This window comes from Rhodnius prolixus, unplaced genomic scaffold (genome assembly GCF_049639745.1).
Source record: "Rhodnius prolixus isolate KJV_2025 unplaced genomic scaffold, Rpr scaffold_17, whole genome shotgun sequence".
Classification (NCBI taxonomy): Eukaryota; Metazoa; Arthropoda; class Insecta; order Hemiptera; family Reduviidae; genus Rhodnius; species Rhodnius prolixus.
In genome coordinates this window covers 3197002-3219223 of record NW_027411626.1, presented here as the reverse complement: position 1 = coordinate 3219223, position 22222 = coordinate 3197002, and the positions used below count along the sequence as shown (strand labels likewise).

General features: G+C 32.8%; 1 protein-coding gene and 3 long non-coding RNA genes across 15 annotated transcripts in view; 2 read left to right on the top strand and 2 right to left on the bottom strand.

The window, feature by feature from the left end:
- The window catches only part of LOC141459650 (uncharacterized), a 68638-nt gene extending 63737 nt beyond the window's left edge, over positions 1–4901 (bottom strand). For all 4 annotated transcript variants that reach the window (XR_012461564.1, XR_012461565.1, XR_012461568.1 and 1 more), the window contains exon 1: positions 4533–4901. This is a non-coding gene — a long non-coding RNA (uncharacterized lncRNA). The remainder of the gene's footprint in view (positions 1–4532) is intronic.
- Positions 1–10246, top strand: part of LOC141459631 (calpain-A-like) — a 74254-nt gene extending 64008 nt beyond the window's left edge. For 7 of the 9 annotated variants that reach the window (XM_074138893.1, XM_074138900.1, XM_074138897.1 and 4 more), the window contains 9 exons: positions 76–329; positions 434–597; positions 2913–3130; positions 3633–3675; positions 3805–3946; positions 6529–6621; positions 7961–8091; positions 8181–8376; positions 9343–10246. In XM_074138893.1, coding sequence (XP_073994994.1) covers positions 76–329; positions 434–597; positions 2913–3130; positions 3633–3675; positions 3805–3946; positions 6529–6621; positions 7961–8091; positions 8181–8376; positions 9343–9428 — 1327 coding nt within the window. In that variant the 3' untranslated portion in view covers positions 9429–10246. Of the gene's footprint in view, positions 1–75; positions 330–433; positions 598–2912; positions 3135–3632; positions 3676–3804; positions 3947–6528; positions 6622–7960; positions 8092–8180; positions 8377–9342 lie in introns of those variants that run through there. The other 2 variants (XM_074138894.1, XM_074138902.1) reach the window with 2 other exon arrangements.
- Positions 10247–11277: 1031 nt separating this feature from the next.
- On the bottom strand, positions 11278–13865 carry LOC141459648 (uncharacterized). Its single transcript, XR_012461562.1, has 3 exons — positions 11941–13865; positions 11744–11861; positions 11278–11473 (listed from the first exon to the last, which is right to left on the bottom strand). It is a non-coding gene; the product is annotated as an uncharacterized lncRNA (long non-coding RNA).
- A 4037-nt stretch (positions 13866–17902) lies between these two features.
- LOC141459653 (uncharacterized) lies at positions 17903–21706 on the top strand. Its single transcript, XR_012461571.1, has 3 exons — positions 17903–18087; positions 18738–18910; positions 19155–21706. It is a non-coding gene; the product is annotated as an uncharacterized lncRNA (long non-coding RNA).
- The last annotated feature ends 516 nt before the right edge of the window (positions 21707–22222 follow it).

Below are 22222 nucleotides of genomic sequence, written 5' to 3'. Positions count from 1 at the left end.
TTGGATGTTTTGATTCTGCACTCTATTTGCGAATTACTACTTGATCTTGATGTGGTTTTTCCCCATTGACTTTAGATCACCCGAATGGAGATTTATACCTGAAAGTAAGAAAGAGGAAATTGGACTAACCTTTGAGAATGATGGAGAATTTTGGATGTCGTTTAGAGATTTCATCAAGTATTTCAGCCGTTTGGAGATTTGTAATTTAAATCCAGATTCACTGAGCGAAGATGAATACAAAGATGGCGTTAGGAAGCGCTGGGAGATGAGTATCTTTGAAGGAGAATGGGTGCGAGGTATCACGGCTGGTGGTTGCAGAAATTTTTTGGGTAATTTTTCGATTTTCCATTAATCTTTTTAAAGATTTTCATTAAAATATAACCTGATAGATTATTGTAATGTGTGTGTTTTTTTTGGGGGGGGGGTTTTGCAGAAACATTTTGGCATAATCCCCAGTATACAATAGAGTTGACTGATCCGGATGAGGATGACGAGGAAAACAAGTGCACAGTGATCGTGGCACTCATGCAGAAAAACAGACGAGCTCAGAGGAAAATGGGCGCAGAATGTCTCACCATAGGCTTCGCTGTCTATCATGTAAATTTTCCATCTATTCCAGTCGTAACGTTACTTTTGTTCGTGGCCATGACTTAAATGGTGCTTCAGTTTTCTTGTAGTTTCTCTTATTCCAATGAACAAGGTGAAGGTTTACGGCTGCGACTTAGTCTACTAGTTGCATACGTACTTTTGTTGGAATAATTTTCCCAGATAAATTTGATGAGTGGCACTTCTGGGAGATGGGGTTTATATATAGACTTAACCTTTCCAGTGCCATTCCTGTTTATAGTAATGTCTTGTCACGAGTATAATATTAATTAGAATCAAATTTGAGACTGAATTTTCAAATATGATGATCGCCTGACCAGTAGTGCCAACTTACCAAATAGAATTGCCCATACTTAAAGATTTTCCTCGCTAACTGTTCCTATGATTTCCTTTAAACTGAAAACATTTTTCACAGAAATTCGATTAAGAGTGTGCTTCTTTGATGAAGATTCCTTCTTAAATTGATAAGAATTAAATATGTACTCAAACGTTCAGAGTGAAATTAGCGAGTTATGCAAAGTTTGAGAATAGTTGTTAGGCAGCAAAGTCATGTGAGTTAGTTTTAAACGGTTTTTTTCCTTGAGGTTTGTTTGATTATTCATACGTCGCAAGGAAACAGTTTGGCACACACCTTGTTTGGCATTTCTTCCGGTAAATCAGGAATAAACAAACAGATTATAATTGGCACGGTACTAAGTACGAGTATAACTAGAAAAAACCATAAGGAAAAGATCCAGAATTTAGTTTCCATAGAATTTTCTTTATTTATAATTATTGCGCAGAAAGTGAAAATGAACTCACCGACAAACAAGGCTGACAGCTATTGTAGTTTAAATTTATTACAATGAATCAATTGATACATAAATAGAATACAGTGGAGTGGGGTCATTTAATAGAGAAATGGATCTTATCTGTTTACTTATAAATGTATTAACCTCTCTATATAGCATTGTAATTATGATTGCGAATTGATGTAGGAGGAGATAAAGTTTGTTTACAAGTAGCTAGGTTTGTACAGTTGCTTTTGTTATGTAAAATTTCAAGTATATGAAAATGAGGTTAATATTAGAGAAAACCTATTTTTCCAATTTAATTCTGATCTAACACTTCATAAATTTATAATTAGTCTAAAATGTTTTCCCGAGATATCAATATGCTCAGTTCGAATTTTAGCATTTTATAGAATCATATCGCCCACCTATAATATTCCAAATCCATTAAAAAGGAGTCGTAACTTTTTAAATTAAGTGGAAAATTCAGTTACTGTCTTTTGGTCGTATTGTTATGTTTGATTGACAATCGATTTTATTTTCGCTATTTATTTACTTTTCATTATTAATTCTTTTCCATCATTGCAGCTGTATTTTGTGGCCGTACTTTATTGTCCCATCTGTGCCAGTTTTTACTATTTCTCACTATCCTAGGGAAAGGAAGTATTGTGATCTTGTAAAATTTTAGAAATTGGAGTTTCCTTCGAATATTTTGACTTTTTTATTTTAGATTCTCCATCCATTTTACATTTATGCATTTTTAAGAAAAAACTTCTACCGATTTTATTTTTCACAAAAGTCTATTGCAGTGTAACTTTTTTTTAAATTATTGTTCATGTTCAGAACTAAAATATCTAAATTAAAATAAAAAAAAACAATGTTTAACCTATCCATTAGTAACCTCCCAATCTTATTAAGGCAAACCTAATTGCTCATGCGTCATCTACCGCCGTTGATTCATCGATGAACGTAATTCATCCGCTTGTTTTTGGAACAAACTAACTTAGCTAGTTTCAGTCTTTCAGCCATATTCAGAAATTAGTATTTATTAATTTAAGTTAGAGATTTTTAGACTTCCGTTAACACTACAGAATTCTTGATTCGCCAGCTATAATTCTATTTGAAACATTTGACTACAGGAAATAAAGTTTTGAGTTGTTATTTCCGATGAAATCTTCATTTATAAAATTGGACATGACAGCAGTAACTTTTGAGGACTTAGAGAAATGTATCCATTGTTATTTTAAACAATATTTAACCTATCCATTAGTAACCTCCCAATCTTATTAAGGCAAACTTACATAATTGCTCATGCGTCATCTACCGCCGTTGATTTAAAACTTGTTTGCCACGTTCACTGTTGAAAACAACACTGTACCCCAATATGGAAACTTGAATCAAGAAAATATCCACTTTACTATAAATAGCGTTCAAAATTGCTTAAGCACCACTTCTTTACTAAATTACAACCAGTTTCTCTATAACCTTACTCTTATAAACATTAAATCAAATAATAATTAGCTTTTATTCTAACAGCTTGAAGAACCAGAAAAATTGCCAAAACCTCTTGATCTGAATTTCTTTAAGTATAACGCTTCAGTGGCTAGAAGTGAATCATTTATTAATTTACGTGAGGTCAGCTGTAGATTTAAATTACCACCAGGTCTATACTGTATTGTGCCGTCAACATTTGATCCTAACGAAGAAGGAGAATTTCTATTGAGAGTGTTTTCTGAACAAAGAAGTCATATGGAGTAAGTAGATTGTGATTTTCTTTCGTTTGATTCTTCTTTTTTTTCTGACACTTCTGAGTAAGAGAAGGTACTGTAATCGTGCATATTCGTTTCAAGATTTCCTAAGTATGAGAGAAGAAAAATGCTTAGTAGCCGATAAACGACGTTACCAGGGTTCGGTCAAATTTGGTGACCGAATGTACTTGTTGAATACGTTTTTCAGCTCTGTTCACATTTTATTAGTAACATCATTTTCGATTTTATTCAAACTACGTATAGTGATTACAAACTTAGAAAACTAAAACATGTTTTTCTATCCATTTTTATTTAAACTTTTTATAGTTTAAGAACAACTGTAAAAATCGATACCTCAAAATTGATATTTCCCGTATAAAAAATGAGCACGATTACAGTACCTTCTTATATGAGGGGAAAGTCAAGCGCTATCCCTATCTTTTAAAGTTAATGTTGTTCATAAGTTTTATTTTGATTCCTCTACCATTAATTGGAATTACACTTTCAGGGAGAACGATGAAGAAATCGGAACTACTGATATCGATACTAGGGTAAGTTGATTTATTTGTAGATTATAGGAAAATTTATGCAACTATATTGAATTCATAAAAAAAAAACTTATTTCTTTTTGATGAGGTTCTTGTATTGTTACCTGTTTTTTGACGCTTTTTGTACATCAGGTTAAAGAGATACAACCAGAACCGGAAGAAGAAGAAAAGAAACAGGACAAGGTGAGAGAATTCTTCAAGAAGTTAGCTGGCGAAGATGAGGAAGTAGATTGGGTTGAACTCAAAGAGATTTTGGATTACGCCATGAGAAATGGTAAGTTTGAAAGGACGCATAAATAACAATCGTTTAATGTATATTTTGATTTTGCACCTTTCTTCCCCCCCAATTTTCTGCACAAAGAAAAAAGCTAATTAAAAATCTTAAGATTCTAAGATCGTAAATTGTCTCTTGAGTTTGCGCCAGTCATGATTTCCAGTGCAGCACGTGAGACCACTATAAACAGGCCTAACATCGCGCTGTTGTATTCGGTTCCGCGAAATTGGGATTTTCTTTGCACTCCTAAGACGACGAAGTTTAGCTTTCTTGTCCAGTTTTCGACTAGGTCGCTTCCGATTTTGGAATGTTTCGATTGAAATTAAGTGGCAGTTCCATTACTGGATTGTGACCAAAATAGATCTGCTGTGCCTCTAACAGGTTACAGCATCGTACGAGTTGGAGACATAATAAAAACTAAAGCCTGTCTGAAAAAGCGATTGAAATTATTTAACCAAAATGGTTAAAAAATTATTATTTATTAGGTTAGTGTGGAACAAAACCATTCTCTCTCTAGTTATACCCAATATTTTCAAAAGAAAAAAAGGAAATAATTTAAAAAAAAATAATTCAAATGCCAGCATACTTGAAATAAATAATGGTTCCCATGGTAACACTAGAAAACAATTCAGTCAGAATATTAACACACAAAAAATTGTTCAAATTGTAAAATTATTATTAATTAACACAACAATAACGATTAGGTTAACTTTCTTTTGTTGCACATATTAACATCCGCACAAAATTAGTTCATGACGCGAAAAATTTCGAAACCCTGAACCTTACCTGTAAAGACCTTATTTTTTCTGGCCGATCTTAGCAAATACTTATTGTAAATTACATTCAAATTAAGGTTTCTTTCTTATACAAAAAAAAACATAAAAGGAACACAATAGATATGATAGCAAAGAAGCATGATTTTTTAGAGATTGCATGAATGTTCAAAAAATTTTGAGGTTTGTTAAATTGCTAACTTGATCATATTACGGGAGTTAAATGTTACAATTACTGCCACAAAAAGCTCGATTGAGATTTTCATTTTTTTCTTTGTATTTATTCTAATATGATGCATGGCATACGTTTCATTAATATTATTTTTAATAGTAATTAAATTCTTTTAACTAAATACTTTTTTTTTCTATAATTAACACTTTTTATACGAGATTTCATACGAATATTTCGACAAGTATATACATACATATGTATATGGCTACTTATGTAAATTTGCTTGAAATTATTCTACTGTATGTATTTTTAGATGAATCAAAATGTAGGTTAGGCCAGTATAAACCTATTGTATTCTTCCAAAAAGATGTTTGGTTTCATGACATAATTGTTTGGTTAACAATGATCAGTAAGTATCGATAATAAATCGCCTCGATAGTTGAACGATTAGTTATGTGAAGTGCACAGCTAAGACTATTTTGGCCATACATTGTGTTTAATGCATTAAACATGTTTAAAAAAAAAATTGTAATTGTACATTTCGCATTCACTTCCGCGTCCAGTGAATGGTCGCAAAGCACTTCAGAAAAATTGGGAAACTAGTGAAGTTGCTTTACACTCTTACTTTTGAACGTGACCATGTTCGAGTCTATGGCTTTATTCTTCACGAAGAATTAGCCTATGGCTTTATTCTAAAGTGTTTACTGCCGAATATAAGAATTCCAATTTCTTTATTAAATGTTCTGCTCGTGCACTTCAAGAATTTCTTCAAGAAAAGTTGGGTTCTTTTGCAAGGCTTTCAAGATTGATGAATGCAGGTTTTCAAGGTTCTTGCAGCTTGCTTTAGTTTTCTTAGTAGCTTTTCTTTTTTTGCATATCTTCACTGTTTCATTCATTCATTTCCATCATTGTGTTTATTTTGTAAAATATTAATACGTTATCATTTTAATGCCCACAGTCTATGCGTTTTTTTTTTTAATTTTAACAGTAAATATACCGGCATTATATTTGTTTAATGAATACATTTCATCAAACTAGGATAACCTAACTGATGTAAATAGTTGGAATGTGAAATATGAACTGATCATACATTGATCAGAGTGGCTAAGTATGTCAATTTACATTAAAAATATAATTATTTATTACAATTATAATAAATACAATAAAATACTACTGAAACTGGCAAGATTCTATCTTCCCACTTGGGTTTAAGAATCAATTACCAAAATAGATGAATATTGCTGTACAAAGGAGGCATTTATCATCTCGCATCTCTTTTCAAGGCTTCTCAGCAATATTGGTGAACTGAAAAGAGAAACCATGATCTTGAATTTAACTAGATTTAGGAACTTTTTTTTCTGAGGGGGCGGCATAGTAGACTGCGACCTTCATAGATCGATTTTGATCGATCTAATTCTCATGCCAGAAATTGTCCTAAACTTGTTTTTTTTTTAAGGCCACTACAGTAATTTTTTTTTTGTTTTCTTTGTGTTTACGTGTGTATTTTTGTAATTTTTAATGTTATGCCGCCTATTATTGATTTATTGATTTTTTTTTTTTTTAAACATTTTAATTATTAATAAAACTTGTAATGGCAGCCATAACCAAATAGCTTGTGTGTTATTGTTGTTAAATAGACGTACCGCCAGGTGAAACGAACATTATCACCAGCATACTATCCATGTTCTGTGGGACTTTGTGTCGCGAGACACCTTTTGCCACTGCCTTTGGTAAGCCATGACATTTCATTTTATTTGTTTACATAAAACCAAAAAACAAAAACAAAAAATAATTGTGGTATGTACATAAATATTTATATAAATATATTATTTGGCTTTATATCATCCATATTTTTGAGTGCTATAAAGTTATTTAGCTTTTCACAGTTAGGGGGAAAAAAAACAAACTCTGAATTTAAAACAATCGATCATTTTTCTTCATATCGATCATAAAGCATAACTAGGCAAACATTACGCATACATATTTTCATAACTCATGTAAATGAGACATTTTACTACTTTAGTTAGCATGGTTTTTATTAAATCGATTATCTCGTTTTTTACTGATTTTCGTAACATTAAAAAATATATTACTTTTTATTTTCTTTTTTGTTTTTGTAGAGTAGATAAATAGAATAACAGTTTTAAGTTTTATAACAAACTATGTTTGTTAATGATAATTTGTTACTGTTATAATGTTTTCAAATAACAAGTACATAAATAGCTTTCTAAAAATAGTAAAATTTGCATTTTGTAAATACATTTCATAGAATTAGTTTAAGAGAAAGAAGAACCTCACAATATTTCCTCTTATTGCAGTTTATGCAATTAAAAGTTTCCTCAAACTTGACCGTTTTACTAAAAAAACTAGGAGATTTCAGTGTTATACAGTTTCCCTTTTAAAGGTAACATTAAAACAGAAAGCTAAAAATTAATAAATATCTATCCAGTGAAATGGCACATCTGATCAATGACGTATTAAATACGTAACCATTATACCGTAGTTGATTCTTAGCGAAAAGCAGCCCATCCACCTCGCCGAGAAGTACCCTTAACGCTCCAATGAGCGTCACGACTACACGTTCCATTAACGTGCTTGCAGTATCCGCCGGAAGTGGCATGTTTATTGCATTGTACTTCCGGTTTCGGTCTTTCATCCACCATCAGAGGTAGGATCAACCAGTTTGGTGTACAAAGTTTCAACGTCTCTTGTGTTTCTGATTCGCATTACATTTGCTGACTCAGCTAGAATGAAAGTCCAAAACCGGGATACAATTTAAGTGTGCGTCAAATGCTAAGTATCCAGTACGGCAGACCTAACCACATTTTCAGTACATAGTATCAGTAAAGTTGACATATTGCAAAATATGTCGAAACTTTCTTAAGTAATATACAGATCTTAATATTAGATTTTTTTAAAAAAGTGATTTCAGTTAAAAAATCCACCAAAATCTGGTGTTTAATCTGTTATAAGGTACTCTAAAGAATTCTGAATGGCCAAAAAGTTAAATCACCGCTTTTTTTTTTCAAAAATATTCCATAATAATAGTTTTTGTGTACGATTTGACAGAAACAAAAACGGCTGGTGGCTTTTCTAAGGACGTATGTCGCAGCATGATCGCCATGATGGATGTAGATCGCTCAGGTAAACTAGGCTTTGAGGAATTTAAAAATCTCTGGATTGACATTAAAGCGTGGAAGGTATTTTATTTAAATTAAACTAAATTTTTTAGGCAATTTTTTATATAATCTTGTAAATATTTTATCATAAATTTTATTTATTATTAAAGACTGTCTTCAAGTTATACGACAAGGCCAACAGTGGTTATCTAAGTCCGTTTGATTTGAGGCAAGCTTTAAATTCTGCTGGCTATAGACTCAATAATCGAGTACTTAACGCTTTGTGCCATCGATACGCTAGCCGCGATGGCAGGATTGCTTTCGATGATTTCATGATGTGCGCTGTCAGACTCAAATCCATGATGGGTTAGTACGATATTAATAATAATGATTTATTTTTTATCAGAGATGTTAAGAAAGAATCAATATTTGCATTAATTGATATTGGCCAGTCCAGTTTATTGATACAAAAAAATTTATGTGAAGTGTGATTCTCAGCGATTAGAGTACTGGATTCCCAAGCGGAGATTTCAGGTTCGAACCCAGCTGCTGGGCCCTTAGATTTTCTCTTCCAAGGAGTTTCTCACAGCTCCGGTTTGTAATCTGTAACCACATTGACAAGGGGCTTGTGTTGGTGCGTTCAAAAAATACTCCGGGTGCCAGTTATCAAAACTGGCATACTCTCCTAGCATGCAATTAGGTTTAGATTAGACTAGGGCGGCCTGAAGGCCTACGGCACTGTGACCCCTTTGGATCTATTGTGGCACCCCTCACTTTAAAGCTCCGCCCTCCAGACCCTGTCCTTTTTGTTCAGACTCTTGTTGCTGGGGAGAGCTGCTCTTGGGTAAAGCTCTCAAGGCCCGAGAAGTAACCATCCTTAGCCCCAGACAAGCCCCTCACACTGACACACAACACGTGCAATGCCCGTTTCCTCCTCCTCTTCCTGACAGAACCTGCAAAGGCTGTCTTATCTGCCAGGCCCATGCGATGCATGTGTTTCCTGAGCCTGCAGTTAATAGGCCTACAATCATCCTTATATACCCATGCGGCCTTGACGGATTAATTCTGCAGTCAGCCTCGGCGAATAGACTCCTTCTGCTAGCATGTAAACAAAATACCATATTTGAACTTTCGGCCATTTTGGATTTTGCGATAACATTACTCAGGGTACGTAGGTACGTACGGTTAAAAGCGGTTAATCCGCAATATCTTCTTTTAACTGGAAGAGCGAAAGAAAACAAAATGAAAACCATTCTTATAGCAAACTTTGAACAGAACTTTGTTGTTGTTATAAATCGATTAATATTATTTATTTTTCATTCTATTCCCCAGAAATCTTTAAAGATAAAGATCCAAACAATTCGAACGTTGCTACATTCACATTGGAAGAATGGGTGGAGAATACGGTGTACTCTTAAATTGGACACTGAAACTGAAGAATCCAACCCTTGTTTCGGATCATATTGCAGCTTCCGGAGTCAGAACAGTGCCACTGTAATCTAAAAAGTTCTCAAGAATGAATTTGGATGACAAAAAGATTTTAGCCTAAAAATAAGCCTAGAGAAAAACAGCCTAAATTTCGTATAAATAAATGAAGCTAACATTGTTGACCAGCTGTTATTAATCTGCTGATTTGGCTCTTATGTGTTGTACATATATATATTTTTATTTTATTTTAAAAAAATTCAAATTTTATTATGTAATTTTTGTACAAAATACATACTTTATTATTATTAAAAATTATATCCTAAGATTTTAAATTAGACTCAACTTTTTATTTTGATTTCATTTTAGAAAAAAAAAAGGTCTGCTTCAGCTCAGCCATTTATTTGTATTAAAAATAATATTTACAAAATGAAAAAGTTATATTTTTATATTATAACTTTTACTGCCAATTACAAGATACAAAAATTATTTAATGAAAATAAGTAGAATAAAGAATTTCATCACTATGGCCTTTTTAAGCTTTAAGAAAATGTAAAAAATATAAAGTAAAAACCAAACTTGAAAAATACCTTGTTTAGATTAAATCTTTCATTAATAATTTAAAAATGTAAATTCTCATTATTTTGCTTCTTATTTCTTTTCATTAATTACCTTATAAATTTAATTTCTGTTTAAGTTTTGTGTATCTTTTTATATGAAGGATGTGTCTTTATGTGTTATCAAATGTATATGATTAAAAGATGTTAAGTTTTTTTATTTACAAACTAAATATATAATTTTTTATCTTTCATTTATTTATTAATCTAGGAAACCGTAGATAGAACGAAATATAAATGAAATTAAAAACTGTCCGGCAGGATATTGGTGTAAGGGTTGTTTTTACAAAAAGTGCATGAAAAAACATAATGCTGAAAACTACCTATTTGTTTGATACGATTTCAATGACAGAAATCCTATTGATCATGGTGCCCCAACCAAGAAGTTGCTCCATCAGAACTTATTCCGGATTGTAATAATTCTCAAGCAAGCACTCTCCTCAACATCTGAACAAAGGGAGTCAACCTCACCATTTTTGGGGAGATGTTCTTTGGGAATAGAAAGGGAACAATAGTTTACAGGGGAAGATATTTCGAAAGTTTTCCCTAATTCTCCCAAGTACTATCTACAATTTACTCGGAAGACTGCGATGGGCAGGGCACATGGCAAGGATGGGGGATGAAGAAATACCAAAAAAAAATATGGATGGTAGTGAACAAGGTCCCAGGAGGGTAGGCAGACCAAGAACGCGATGGCAGGACTGTGTGGCAAGAGATGCTTTGACATTGCTTGTATTCCGTAACTGGAGGGCGGCTGCGCAGGACAGAGACGCCTGGCGGGCACGTCTTGAGGAGGCAAAGACTCTTCATGAGTTGTAGCGCTATTTAAGAAGAACTTTCTACAATTTATGGCACTCATATTGGTAGAATGGATGTACCTAGTTTCAGAAACCTGAACAAGGCGAATCATTCAACTAACCTGTTCAATGGGACGTTGAGGGCAGCCAACTTTAGGTAAAAATCAGGAATTACGTTTGTTTTTAGTTAGAAAACGTTTACATTCACAAATCGAATTCTATAAACTGCAGTATAATTTTAAATTTGCCTTTCGATCAGATTGCACTTCATATCATCTACATATTTAAGAACAATTGTCTGAAATGATGTTTGGAAAAATGAGGCATGAAATCACTGCTGTAGCTTATTTCAGCTTAAGCTGCTACACCCTGGTCTGCATTAAATATTTAGGTTGTAGCTAAAAGTGAAGAGATAAAACTGGCATAGATTTTGTTTTTAATGACAACTTCTTTATTTAGCAACAAAATATTAAAATCCTTGAAGGGTAGGAAATCATCCTTGTCTTCCCTCGAAGAATTAGATCTGCCCATTTAGAACTTCTGACTGTTCGTGCTCCGAACAGCATGGCGATTCAACAAACACAAACCAACTTCAAGCAGTTTTGTGAGGCTGTTTTTTTCTTACTATATGGAAGTTACAAAAAAGAAAATTAAGTATTTAAAGTGTTAAAAACAGAACACAAAATTCAATAATAATAATTTAACAAAATATTGTAAATATTATTTACGGTTTTTGAGTCTTGAGACTTGATTCTTTACACCAAGATAGAAGATAGGTTAAAGCTAGTTTCTGTCAAAATGTTTTGGTTGTTCTGCCCAACTTTCAACCAAGATGATTTGGTCATCTTTAGGGCGGTGGAACATATTTTACAGTTACAGATTAAAATTATTTACCTTATACTTATTAATAAATAGAATAGACGTGCTGAATCAAGCTTCTCCAGACAGCTGAAGGTTACTGCCAGGATTGAATATTATGACTCTGGCATCAATATTTATTTATAAGCACTCTCTGAAACAAAAAGTAAACAGAAAAATAAGTTCAATGTAACACATACTCAACAATAATTGCATAAATGTCATTAACTTACCCTATCATAGGTTGGCAAAGTCAAACTTCAGCCAAAACTTAATGTTGGTCAAAATCTATTTCAATATTAGACAACTTGAGTGAGGACAGTTTTTTTCTATGAGAACTGTTTTTATGAGAACTGCTGTATTAATTAACTGCAAGTGTTTTGCAATCTCAAGTGCATGGACTGAACACAACGTGATAAACTGAATCAAATTCCTTTCAACGTTTAAATATCCAGATCAGAGTTCGTTAATAAATTTGAGGCTGGTTTGAGCTATTATTATTGTTAAAAAATTCTAACAGCACTAATGTTTGAAATATGTTTGACAAGCATAATAAATTTGGATACGCAACTTAAGTGAATAAGCAGTAAGCATGTATTTTCAATCAACGGGCTACTTGTGACATCTGATGTCTATAGTATAATTGAATTCCAAGACTGTTCCGCATTTCGTTGTTTCACTGTATTGCCTTGTATCTTTGGCGGAAAGTCGATTGACACTTTCGATTTATTTGGCATATTTTTGTTTAAGCTGACATTCTTTATTGAAAATTATAAGATCCAAACAGATATGTTTCCTAGCATATTTAAAATGTGTAATATTCTAATAACATGGGTAGCTTTTGTATCCCACGTGTAATTCCTTTTTTATTTCAAAGAAAAAAAAAGAAATATTATTAAGATGAGCTTCCGCCCCGTCCATACAAAATTTAATTTTGTATTTTAGACGAGTTTTTTTCTTTATTCGCTTAAGAGATTTAAATTGCTTCTGTTTTTTAATATAGTTAGTCCCAGGTCCAAGTGCAAAAACTCTACTCACATATACGGCTCAGAATTCTGGTGCAAATTGTATTGAAAGTTTTCCACTTGTGGTTAAAGTGATCAAGTCATTAAAACATTTCCATGGATTTAATTTCTGGTTACAGTATGTATTAGCTTATTTTTATTTATTTTTAATCCTCGAAGTGCTAAAATAAAGGTTATCAACAAGTTATTTCCATTGTGTGCTTGCTTTTCGTCACAATTCGGGTAACTAAGATGTTTCTCTTTGCTGTGAATCCGATTCTGAGTTTCTCCAATTCCAGTAAAATTTGCTGTAGTAATTTTAGCGGTGCCTTTTTTTTTTTTTTTTTATCGACTGTGAATCTTTTTGCTTCGGAAAACGAAGTTTTTTTTTTCTTTTCCTTGTAAGGATTCATTCCGTAATTCTGTAAATTCTCGTAAGTGAAGTTCTGAAGTATAGTTTGTTTTAAAACAGGCGAATTTAGCCCAATAATTTTCCAAATTACCAGCCGGCTAATATGATCATAGTTTTCATATTATGATTTCATTCATGAGGTGGTGCTGAGGAAATTTTAATGCCCAAGTTTCCCTAATAATGAGTAACTACAATTTTGGAATGTTTCGTGAAGAGTGAAATTCCATAAATGTTTAACAAATAAGAAAAACTGGTGCAAACACACGACTTTCTGAAGGTTCTAACTCATGAAATTTCTTCAAAACTTCTAACTTTTGTGTTATACATGTGAGCAGTTTATTTTGAAAGTGGGGCAAGTCCATTTTTGAAAAAAATGAAGATAATGGTAATTATAGATAAAACTTGGTATGATCTTTTTATCTGTAAACAATTTAGAGTTAAAAAAAATTCAGAATTCTAATATTTGGGAGATGGAAGTTTTAGCTCTTAACAATATTGTAAATATGTTTAATTTGAAAATGGTGCAAGTCCATCTTAGGTTGAAATTTAACCGTACAGCAAAATTTAACTCCGGTTGCTGTATGGTGAAGCAAATGTGACGGTTTAACATCATGTCTGAATAATGCAGGGTATTTTTATCTATCTATCTTTGATATTGGTAATCGGTGATTGTACAATATTTCATAAAATTTATTATTATTTAATAATAATAAGTACATCTTAATTTTGTGTTTCGATAATAACACCAACACCGGGAAATTTTGGTACTATTGGCAAAACTCTGAAAAACTGCAAATTGTATAACATTCGACTTATATTATCGGCTATCAAGTAAGTTGTGTTGTTTTGTGCTCGGTGTACGAAAAAGTTTCATTTTGAAAATTAATAACGGATTGTGGTTTATTTTATAAAAAGAAAAAAATGGCTGAAACCGATTACAACGGTAATTACATATAACTCTGATGCATCTGAAAGTGAATTTGGTAGGTAACAAATATAAAATAAAAATACTTTTCTGGGTAATAACGCCATTTCAATAAAATCCTCATTTGCAAGTAATTTTATTATGTTTGTAGAAATAAGACCCATGACAATCGGTAATAAAAGAAGAATCTTGGAATCAGAATCTGAATACGAAGGCAATTCGGACCAAAATGATTCAAAAAAATTTAAAAAAGAAGAAGAATAGTCGAACTATTGATTAGTATTATGTTTTTATTGTTAAAAAAGGCTGATACGACTGAAATATTTAAATCAACGATTACAATAATTCATTAATTTTGAAAGTGAGGCAAGTCCATTTAGTTATAATAAAACCTTTATTTTTCTTAGCCAGCACTATAAACACTATTGGATTATAAACTTACATTATCTAATACCACAAAATATAAAAAATATGTCTATTAATATTTACCAATATTTTTAAATTTATTGAACCGCAAAACCTTAAATAACTCGCAATATCAAAAAATGGACTTGCCCCACTTTCAAAATAAACAGCTCATATATTTAATCACATCAGAAGGAATCGACCTACCCACTCTTGCAGAAGTCCCTTTAATCGATTTTCTCTGGAGAAATGTTTCAAATAAAAGTTATGGATCTTGCATACTAGGACACCCAGTCGTTGGGGTCGTTTTCGAGAAGACCTTAAAAACTGAAAAGTTCATTCTGTAAAGAGATACTTCCGGTTTAACGAATTTGACTAAAACGTTATTGTGGTTTCGTCTGCTAAAGGTAGTAAGTATCAAAACGAAAATATCAAATTTTAACTTCCTGCAATTTTTGGTTTAATGAGTTACGGCGGATATACATACATCAGTTCATTTTGTGGTTCAGTAAGTTTAACTTTGCATTAAGATAGTATACGACGGTTAAGTTTCAGCGTCATAGTACCCACCCAATTTCTGGACAAATTGCTTCCGGATTGAATGTTTTAGAAATCCAAAAGGGAAACGAAGATTCAAAAATGCAATTCTTTAAACCGATTACTGACGTCGACCAGGAAGTGGTAACCAGTCTGTTCCTTCATTAATTATTTGAAAAATTAATTTACGTGATTATCTCGCTCTAATCTGTCTTTCATTAAAAATTTCATGTTTTTTTTAATTATGAGACCTCTTATAAGACCTGCGAAGCTAATATGAATTGTTGCATAGGGTTCGATTCCCCTGGCCTAAGCCTTGGGATTTTATTTAATGGTTAATAAAAGAAATTTACAGTAAAATATTGTTTGCTAGTCGCCTCCGTCCACGATTGGTAGTTGGACGTTAAGCCCCGCCAGAATAAATAGGAGATTACTTTACTTTTACTTTTTACTTTCCACTGTTATAACTTATTTAATAGAGGTTAGCGTTCAGGATTCTCACGCGCAGATCTTTGGTTCGAATCCTGGCAGGCCCCTTAGATTTTCTTCTAAGCTTCTTACAGCTGACTATCCGGTGATGGACAGAGTTCTCTGTAATGAAAGAACCACTATCCGGAAGCCGACAGCTAGTGCACTGAAAAAAGCTCCAGACACTAATGAGATCAGATGTTGACGCGTCTTAAATTAAAGAAATAATCAAGTTTATTTATTGAAAAAAAGGAGTTTTTATAAAAGAAAATAAACTCAATATGGCAAGGAAAACCGACTGACAGGTTTGGTTTGAATACGAATATGTTTTGTAGCCCTCGCGCTAACAATAATGGTTAATGTGCAAAAAAAAACAAAAGCATAATATATAAATGAATAATAATTTATGCAGTTTCTTGGTAGAAATAAATGATTTTAAATGTATATAAATATACATCAAAATAAAGATACGGTGGCCAAGCGTACCAACTCCACACATAATGCCGATCTCCTAGGATGGTTGCTGCGTTAAGCTTGCCAACCTGGCGAACTAACAGCTTCCATCACTGGAATGGTCGTCGTTCACTCCACTCATGTCTCTTGGTGTACATGCGTGCGTATGTATTTGCACCATTTCCTTACCCCTAATCTTTTTTGCTTATTGTAATTAATTACAGTTGCATACATATATAACTAATTTGGAAAAGGCATAAAATATCGAATCAAGCATCCTTAAAGAAAGATTTTGAGCAAAGAAAGGCGGAGATTCTATTGATGTATTAAAACTATTTACCTGTTCAACAACTCGGCTATACACTAATAATATAACGATATTGAGAAAGAAGGAATTTTCATGTCATACACATAAAACAAAAAATAGATACTATCAAAGTAAGAAAGCAATGATACGCATGTCTCTATAATTGAACACGAGCGAAACACTGGAAAGTAAAGAGATCGTTTGAATTCAATCAAGTTTTCCAATTCATAAAGACATTTTTTATTTAAAAGCGTCTAGTCAACCTTGGGAACGGAACTTATAAATACTGCAATGCAGTAATAATTGGAGCGGACAACTGCAGGAGACTGGGGACAAAGCGCCAGACTTTGGTGTGCAAAATATTTTAGCTCAGCCTTAGGACTGAAAAGGCAGAGAGGGTATAATGACTGTTTTTCTAAACTAATGAAGATTAATATACATATTTCTTTAAAGACAAAGATCCCAACAATACGAACGTAGCTAAATTCACTTTAAAGTAACGATGGACCCCCCCCCCCCTCTAAAATGAGAGTTTGGAAGAAGAATACAACTCTATTTGGACCTTCAGAATAGTAAATTGGACAGACGACTAACATGGAAACCGACATTACGTTAAACTAGACTCAACTTGATAATTAGAAACTTTCTTGCTGAAGTTTAAACTTAACCTTAAAAGAAAAGGTTTTCTTAATGAGGTTAGATTTAGGCTCTAAGGTTGCCTACCCTGTCTCTAAACCAAACATTGCTTTTATTAGTTATTTTTCAGCACCATAATAGGTTAGGGCAAGCTGACGTCGTTACGGTACTTTTTGAAAGTTCTATTGATAATGGCGTAGTAAAAAGAACAGTTATGTTTTGTTTATATTTAAAAGTATTTTTCTTTTATTTTTGGCCACGGCCAGAGAAAGTCTTCATTACAAAAACTTTTTTATCGGCCCCCTCCTTTAGCTTTGAAAGTCTCAAAATACTGAAAACTATATTAAGTAAAGTCCTTCGGTCAGCAGATTTTTTTCAAAATAGAAAAATTTATTTCACATGTGATTCTTAAAAAAATTACATATATAGTTGGCAAAATCAAATGTGGTACTCTCTAGAGTAAACCTAATCACCCCAATCTCTCTCACCGAAGTTCCCATAATAGCATTTTTATGGGAATGTTTTTCTAACAAAATTTATTGATTTAAACAAAACAGATGTTGGAGCCGTTTTTGAGACAATTTAAAAAAAAAACTTAAAAACTGTATCAGTGAAGTGATAATTCCGATTAACAATTTTAATTGGAACCTTATTGTGAAGTTCTCAGTTTTCAAATTTTATTATTTATTGTTTTATAGTACTATAATAAAAAAAAATATCTCCCAGTAAGTTGATTATGTTAAAATATCTTTGCACGATTGCTGTCAACAATTATTGGCAATTAATTCATTCTAAAATTTTGATCAATTGTTTAACTTTGTAAGTCAGGCAATTAGATGTTGAAGTTTTATCTTGAATGATTGCTAGATTAATTATAACTTTTAAACATTTTATATTTTTTTAAATATTAAATACTCTTTTGTCTTAATACTGCCTTCATATTATTTAAGTTTGAATTATAATATATTTATGTCTAAAGTTCAGTTTGTTTTATTATTGACGATTTATTCTAGGATTGCTTTGTCTCTTTGTTATCTTATAGTTCTGATATCTTTCCTTGTATTGTTATCATAATGGCTTTGGTTTTCGACCGTTGTTGATCGATGATTTTGGGGAATATTTGAACAGATATGGATGGTCAACAGTTATGATGATGTAGCTTAACATTAAATTCCAAAAAAAAATTATTTTTTACAATACCCTGAAGAAGGTAATATATTTACCGAAACGTTGGTATGTAGAAACCAAATTTGTGTTTAAATTTATTAACTTGTATTATGTATATAATTTTCTTGTGATTTTGCTTAATTCAGTAAGAACTTTTCTTTTATATTATTTGTTATATTATTATGTATAAGTGTAATCTGGCCAACTCTTTATTTAAAGTGCGGTGTACTATAAAACTTAATTTGTATTTTATCGTTTTACGGTGGACATTCTGTAAAAACCACTTTTTTTTCTTGGGGGCCTTAAAATAGATATTTACGATGAAAATTAGAAAATGAAAATCTATAATAGGAATATTAATGAGAATTAAGCCAATAAATTCTAATTTTGCGACAATTTCGCTATTTTCCCTTTTAGGGACACATTTAATTTTTGTCAACACTGTTAAACACAAGATACATTCGCCCTTTACTCCGAGAGTAACCTTTAAGTTTTTTTATTCCTCAGCACCCCCAAAATTCTGATTTTTTTTTTTACTGTAGAAATTATTGAGGTGGCCTCAACTTGTAATTTATTTACAGCTGGCCATATGTTTCATTTTGATGACATCGTTAAAGTACAGTGTACTATAAAACTGACACACAAACGTAGGTTATACAGCTTTGCATTTTTTTTTTTTTTTTACCTGAGTTGTGATATTTAAAATTCTCTTCCAGAAACACTTTCCTGAGTTATTTGAATTGGTGTTAATGCTTACCTAGTTGTGTTCGTTCTGCTTATCTTGATGACAGAACATGAAAAAAACAAGAAAATTCATAATGTGCTCATCTATTTTCCCGCTGGACTTGAATCCTTTCTATAGTTTGATAGATTACTGCTGTTTTGCCAAGTAATTGAAGTACAAATTTTCTTAATTAAGTTCATTATCACTCAATGAAGTATACTTTTCTCAAAAGAAAAATTAAGTCTTACAAGGCATAATTTCAATTGAAAGAAAGCATTCAGTAACAGAAAACAATATGAGGCTTTTTTTTTTTTAATTTGAAAAAAAAAAACAAAAACATATATAATGTAATATCTCCAATGCAAACTATATTAATTTTGATATTTTAGAGACAAATTTCTTGTTGCAGTAAATGGATAGCTGCCCTAAAGATGGCAGGCATGTCTCCAAAAGGAATATGGATACCCATACGATTCTGTTTTAATTCTACAAAATTTTACATATTAACCCTGTTAAATTTACAAAGCAAAATTTTACACTGATGAAAAAAGGTCATTGTAATAAAATTGTAATTAAGAGGGGAACACCCAGCTTTCTATGATTTTGAGCAAGTATTGCATTAATTCGTGACGAACTATTTTCTTTTTTCTCATGACTTACTGTAGTTAGAGCGATGATGAACACAATCAGGAATAATGCTACACCAAGAAGTACAGTTTTTCTGTTTATATCTCATTAAATGAGTTCTGTGCATTCTAATATTTATGAAAAGTAATTACAATTCCATGTACTAAGAGCATTTAATTATAGTTCAGCTTTGATGTAAATGTAAAACTATACAAGATACTTTTAAAACTGTTCACCAAGACAGTTCTAAACAAGATGAATTGTTGGTTTGCCTGAAACTGGTATCTCTTTTCAATAAATCGCTTATCGTTTGGATTTAAACAATTCTTTCTCCTGGAAACAATCAAATCTACAGGAAATTCTAATTGACAATGTTATGAATGTCATTATAAGAGAAATACATACTGATCTTTTATAAAGTTTGTTTAAAAATATAGGATATAAACGCCAGCATTGATTGTGGCCTGCAATCACTGAAAACACTGCTGAATCTGGAATTTCTGCAAACATATAGAATATATTTTCCAGAACCTTCTCATTTTCTAATTACTTAACATTTAGTGGACAATAAAAATTGGAGAACAAACAAGAATACTGAAATAGCAGCCATAAGCACACTGATGTCCAATGATGGAGTATCATTTTTCGAAAAAATAACAATATTCCTTATCTTCTTGCTTCTGGCTTATGTAACAAGTGTAAATTAAAAAATATCTTCATTTTTGGTGTTTTAGGGATAAATTTTTGTATAACATAATTCGATAATTCATGGAATACCTATGGGAGAAAAATTAATGTTTGGTAAGAAATAATTAGCAATAAATAATTGACCAATCACAGTGATGAAATAGAGGTGTGAAATTTAGGCGACTTATTAGACCAATAGAAATCGCTGATAGCTGGTCGCACTCCCCTACCAATGAAAACAATAGCCAGCTGGTAAATAAAATGGTGGGTTGATACTTTCACTTTTCTAAAAAAATTTTTACTTTCTCTTAGTGCAGGCCAATTTTTAAAATATTTACCGAAAATAAATCTACAGGGATTTCCAATTTTAAAAATTAAATGGATAGGACATTTATAAATGGAGTTTTAGTAAAATTTGGGCCAAGATTAATGCAGAACTAAAGAATCAATAAACAACGATCTAGATACCGTTAAGTTTCGCCAGATTGGGTAGATTACACATGTAGACATCTCGTAAGAGGCGCCACGGTAGCCGAGCGGTTAGAGGCGAGACCTGCGAAGCTAATATGTATTGTGGTACTGGGTTCGATTTCCGGTCTTAAGCCTTGAAATTTTATTTAATGGTTAATAAAAGGAATTTACAGTAAAGTATGTTTGTTAGTCGCCTCCGTCCACGACACCTAACTGGTAGTTGGACGTTAAGCCCCGCCTGAAAAAATAGGCGATTACTTTACTTTACTTTTTTTTTTACATCTCGTAAGGATGAACTGGAAAACTAGACCAAGAAAAGTGTTGGATGAATGTTTTCCATGACATTCGGAGTGTCTCAGGTTGAAATGATCAAATGGTTAGTTAGGGATGAAAGGATTTTTCTTGGTGTCCTTAATTGGAGAACGGCAGCAGTAAGGATACCTGTGGTCATTGCTGGAGGAGACAATACCAAGTTGATTTCAATGCCAAAGGATAGATGGAAATATTGGGATTTATGTATCTGTTATTGTATACAGCGTGTGATGGTTGTTCTTTTAATATAAACTTCTTTTAATATAAAAAGAAGTCATTGAAGAAATAATAATGTTCTTAAAAGACTATAAGGCACCAGGAATAGACGGAATACATGCGGAATTCCTTAAACACGGGGGAGGAGCCACAATAGAACTGGTTCATTCGCTTATCTGGGATATATGGTGCAATGAAAAGATGCCAAGCGAATGGAGTAAGGCAATCCTGTGTCCGATCTACAAAAAAGGGGACAAGTTGGATTGCAAGAATTACAGAGGCCCTACTCCCAGTGACGTATAAGGTACTATCCATTGCCATCAACAAACGTCTAGTAAAATGGGCTGATAACTTCCTTGGTGAGTACAGTGTGGTTTCAGATCAGGAAGATCAACCGTTGACCATATATTCTCGTACAGGCAAATCTTAGAGAAGTCCTACGAATTTAATGTGGGTCTTCACCACTTAATGTGTAAGAAACGTCGTCTGGAAATCAACGAGGTAAAGACAAAATACATGCAAACCTCGAAAGCCCAGTCGAGTGGAGAAGGACAAATCCAGTTAAGCAATCACAGCTTCCCAACGTGCAGTGATTTTAAATAGCTAGGGTCACTTGTTACAAACAATAATGACATAACCGCAGAAATAAAGGCGAGAATAGCGGCAGGAAACAGATGCCTCTTCGCTATTCAAAAGGTTTTGCGGTTTAAGGATTTGTCCCGCAAGGCTAAGATAATAGCCTATAAAACGATAATCAGACCCATCGTCACATACGCCAGCGAAACCTGGGTGCTCAGCAAGGAAAGTGAAAAGATACTCGGGGTTTGGGAAAGAAAAATATTAAGAAAGATATTTGGCCCGAAGTGCGAGAATGGCGACTGGAAAATCAGAAAGAACCACGAATTGATGGAATTGTTTGGAGAACCAAACATAGTCGCCCAAATAAAGAAGGGGAGATTGAGATGGTTGGGACACGTGGAGAGGATGCCTGCGGGAAGGGTGCCCCGAAAACTATTAAATGAAAACCCAGGAGGCAGAAGAATTCGAGGGCGCCCTAGACTTAGATGGCTAGATGAAGTGGAGGAAGACCTTCGTCGGGCTGGAGTTAGAAGATGGCGCCTTAAGGCCGCAGACCGGAGCGGATGGGGGCAGCTTGTTGAGGAG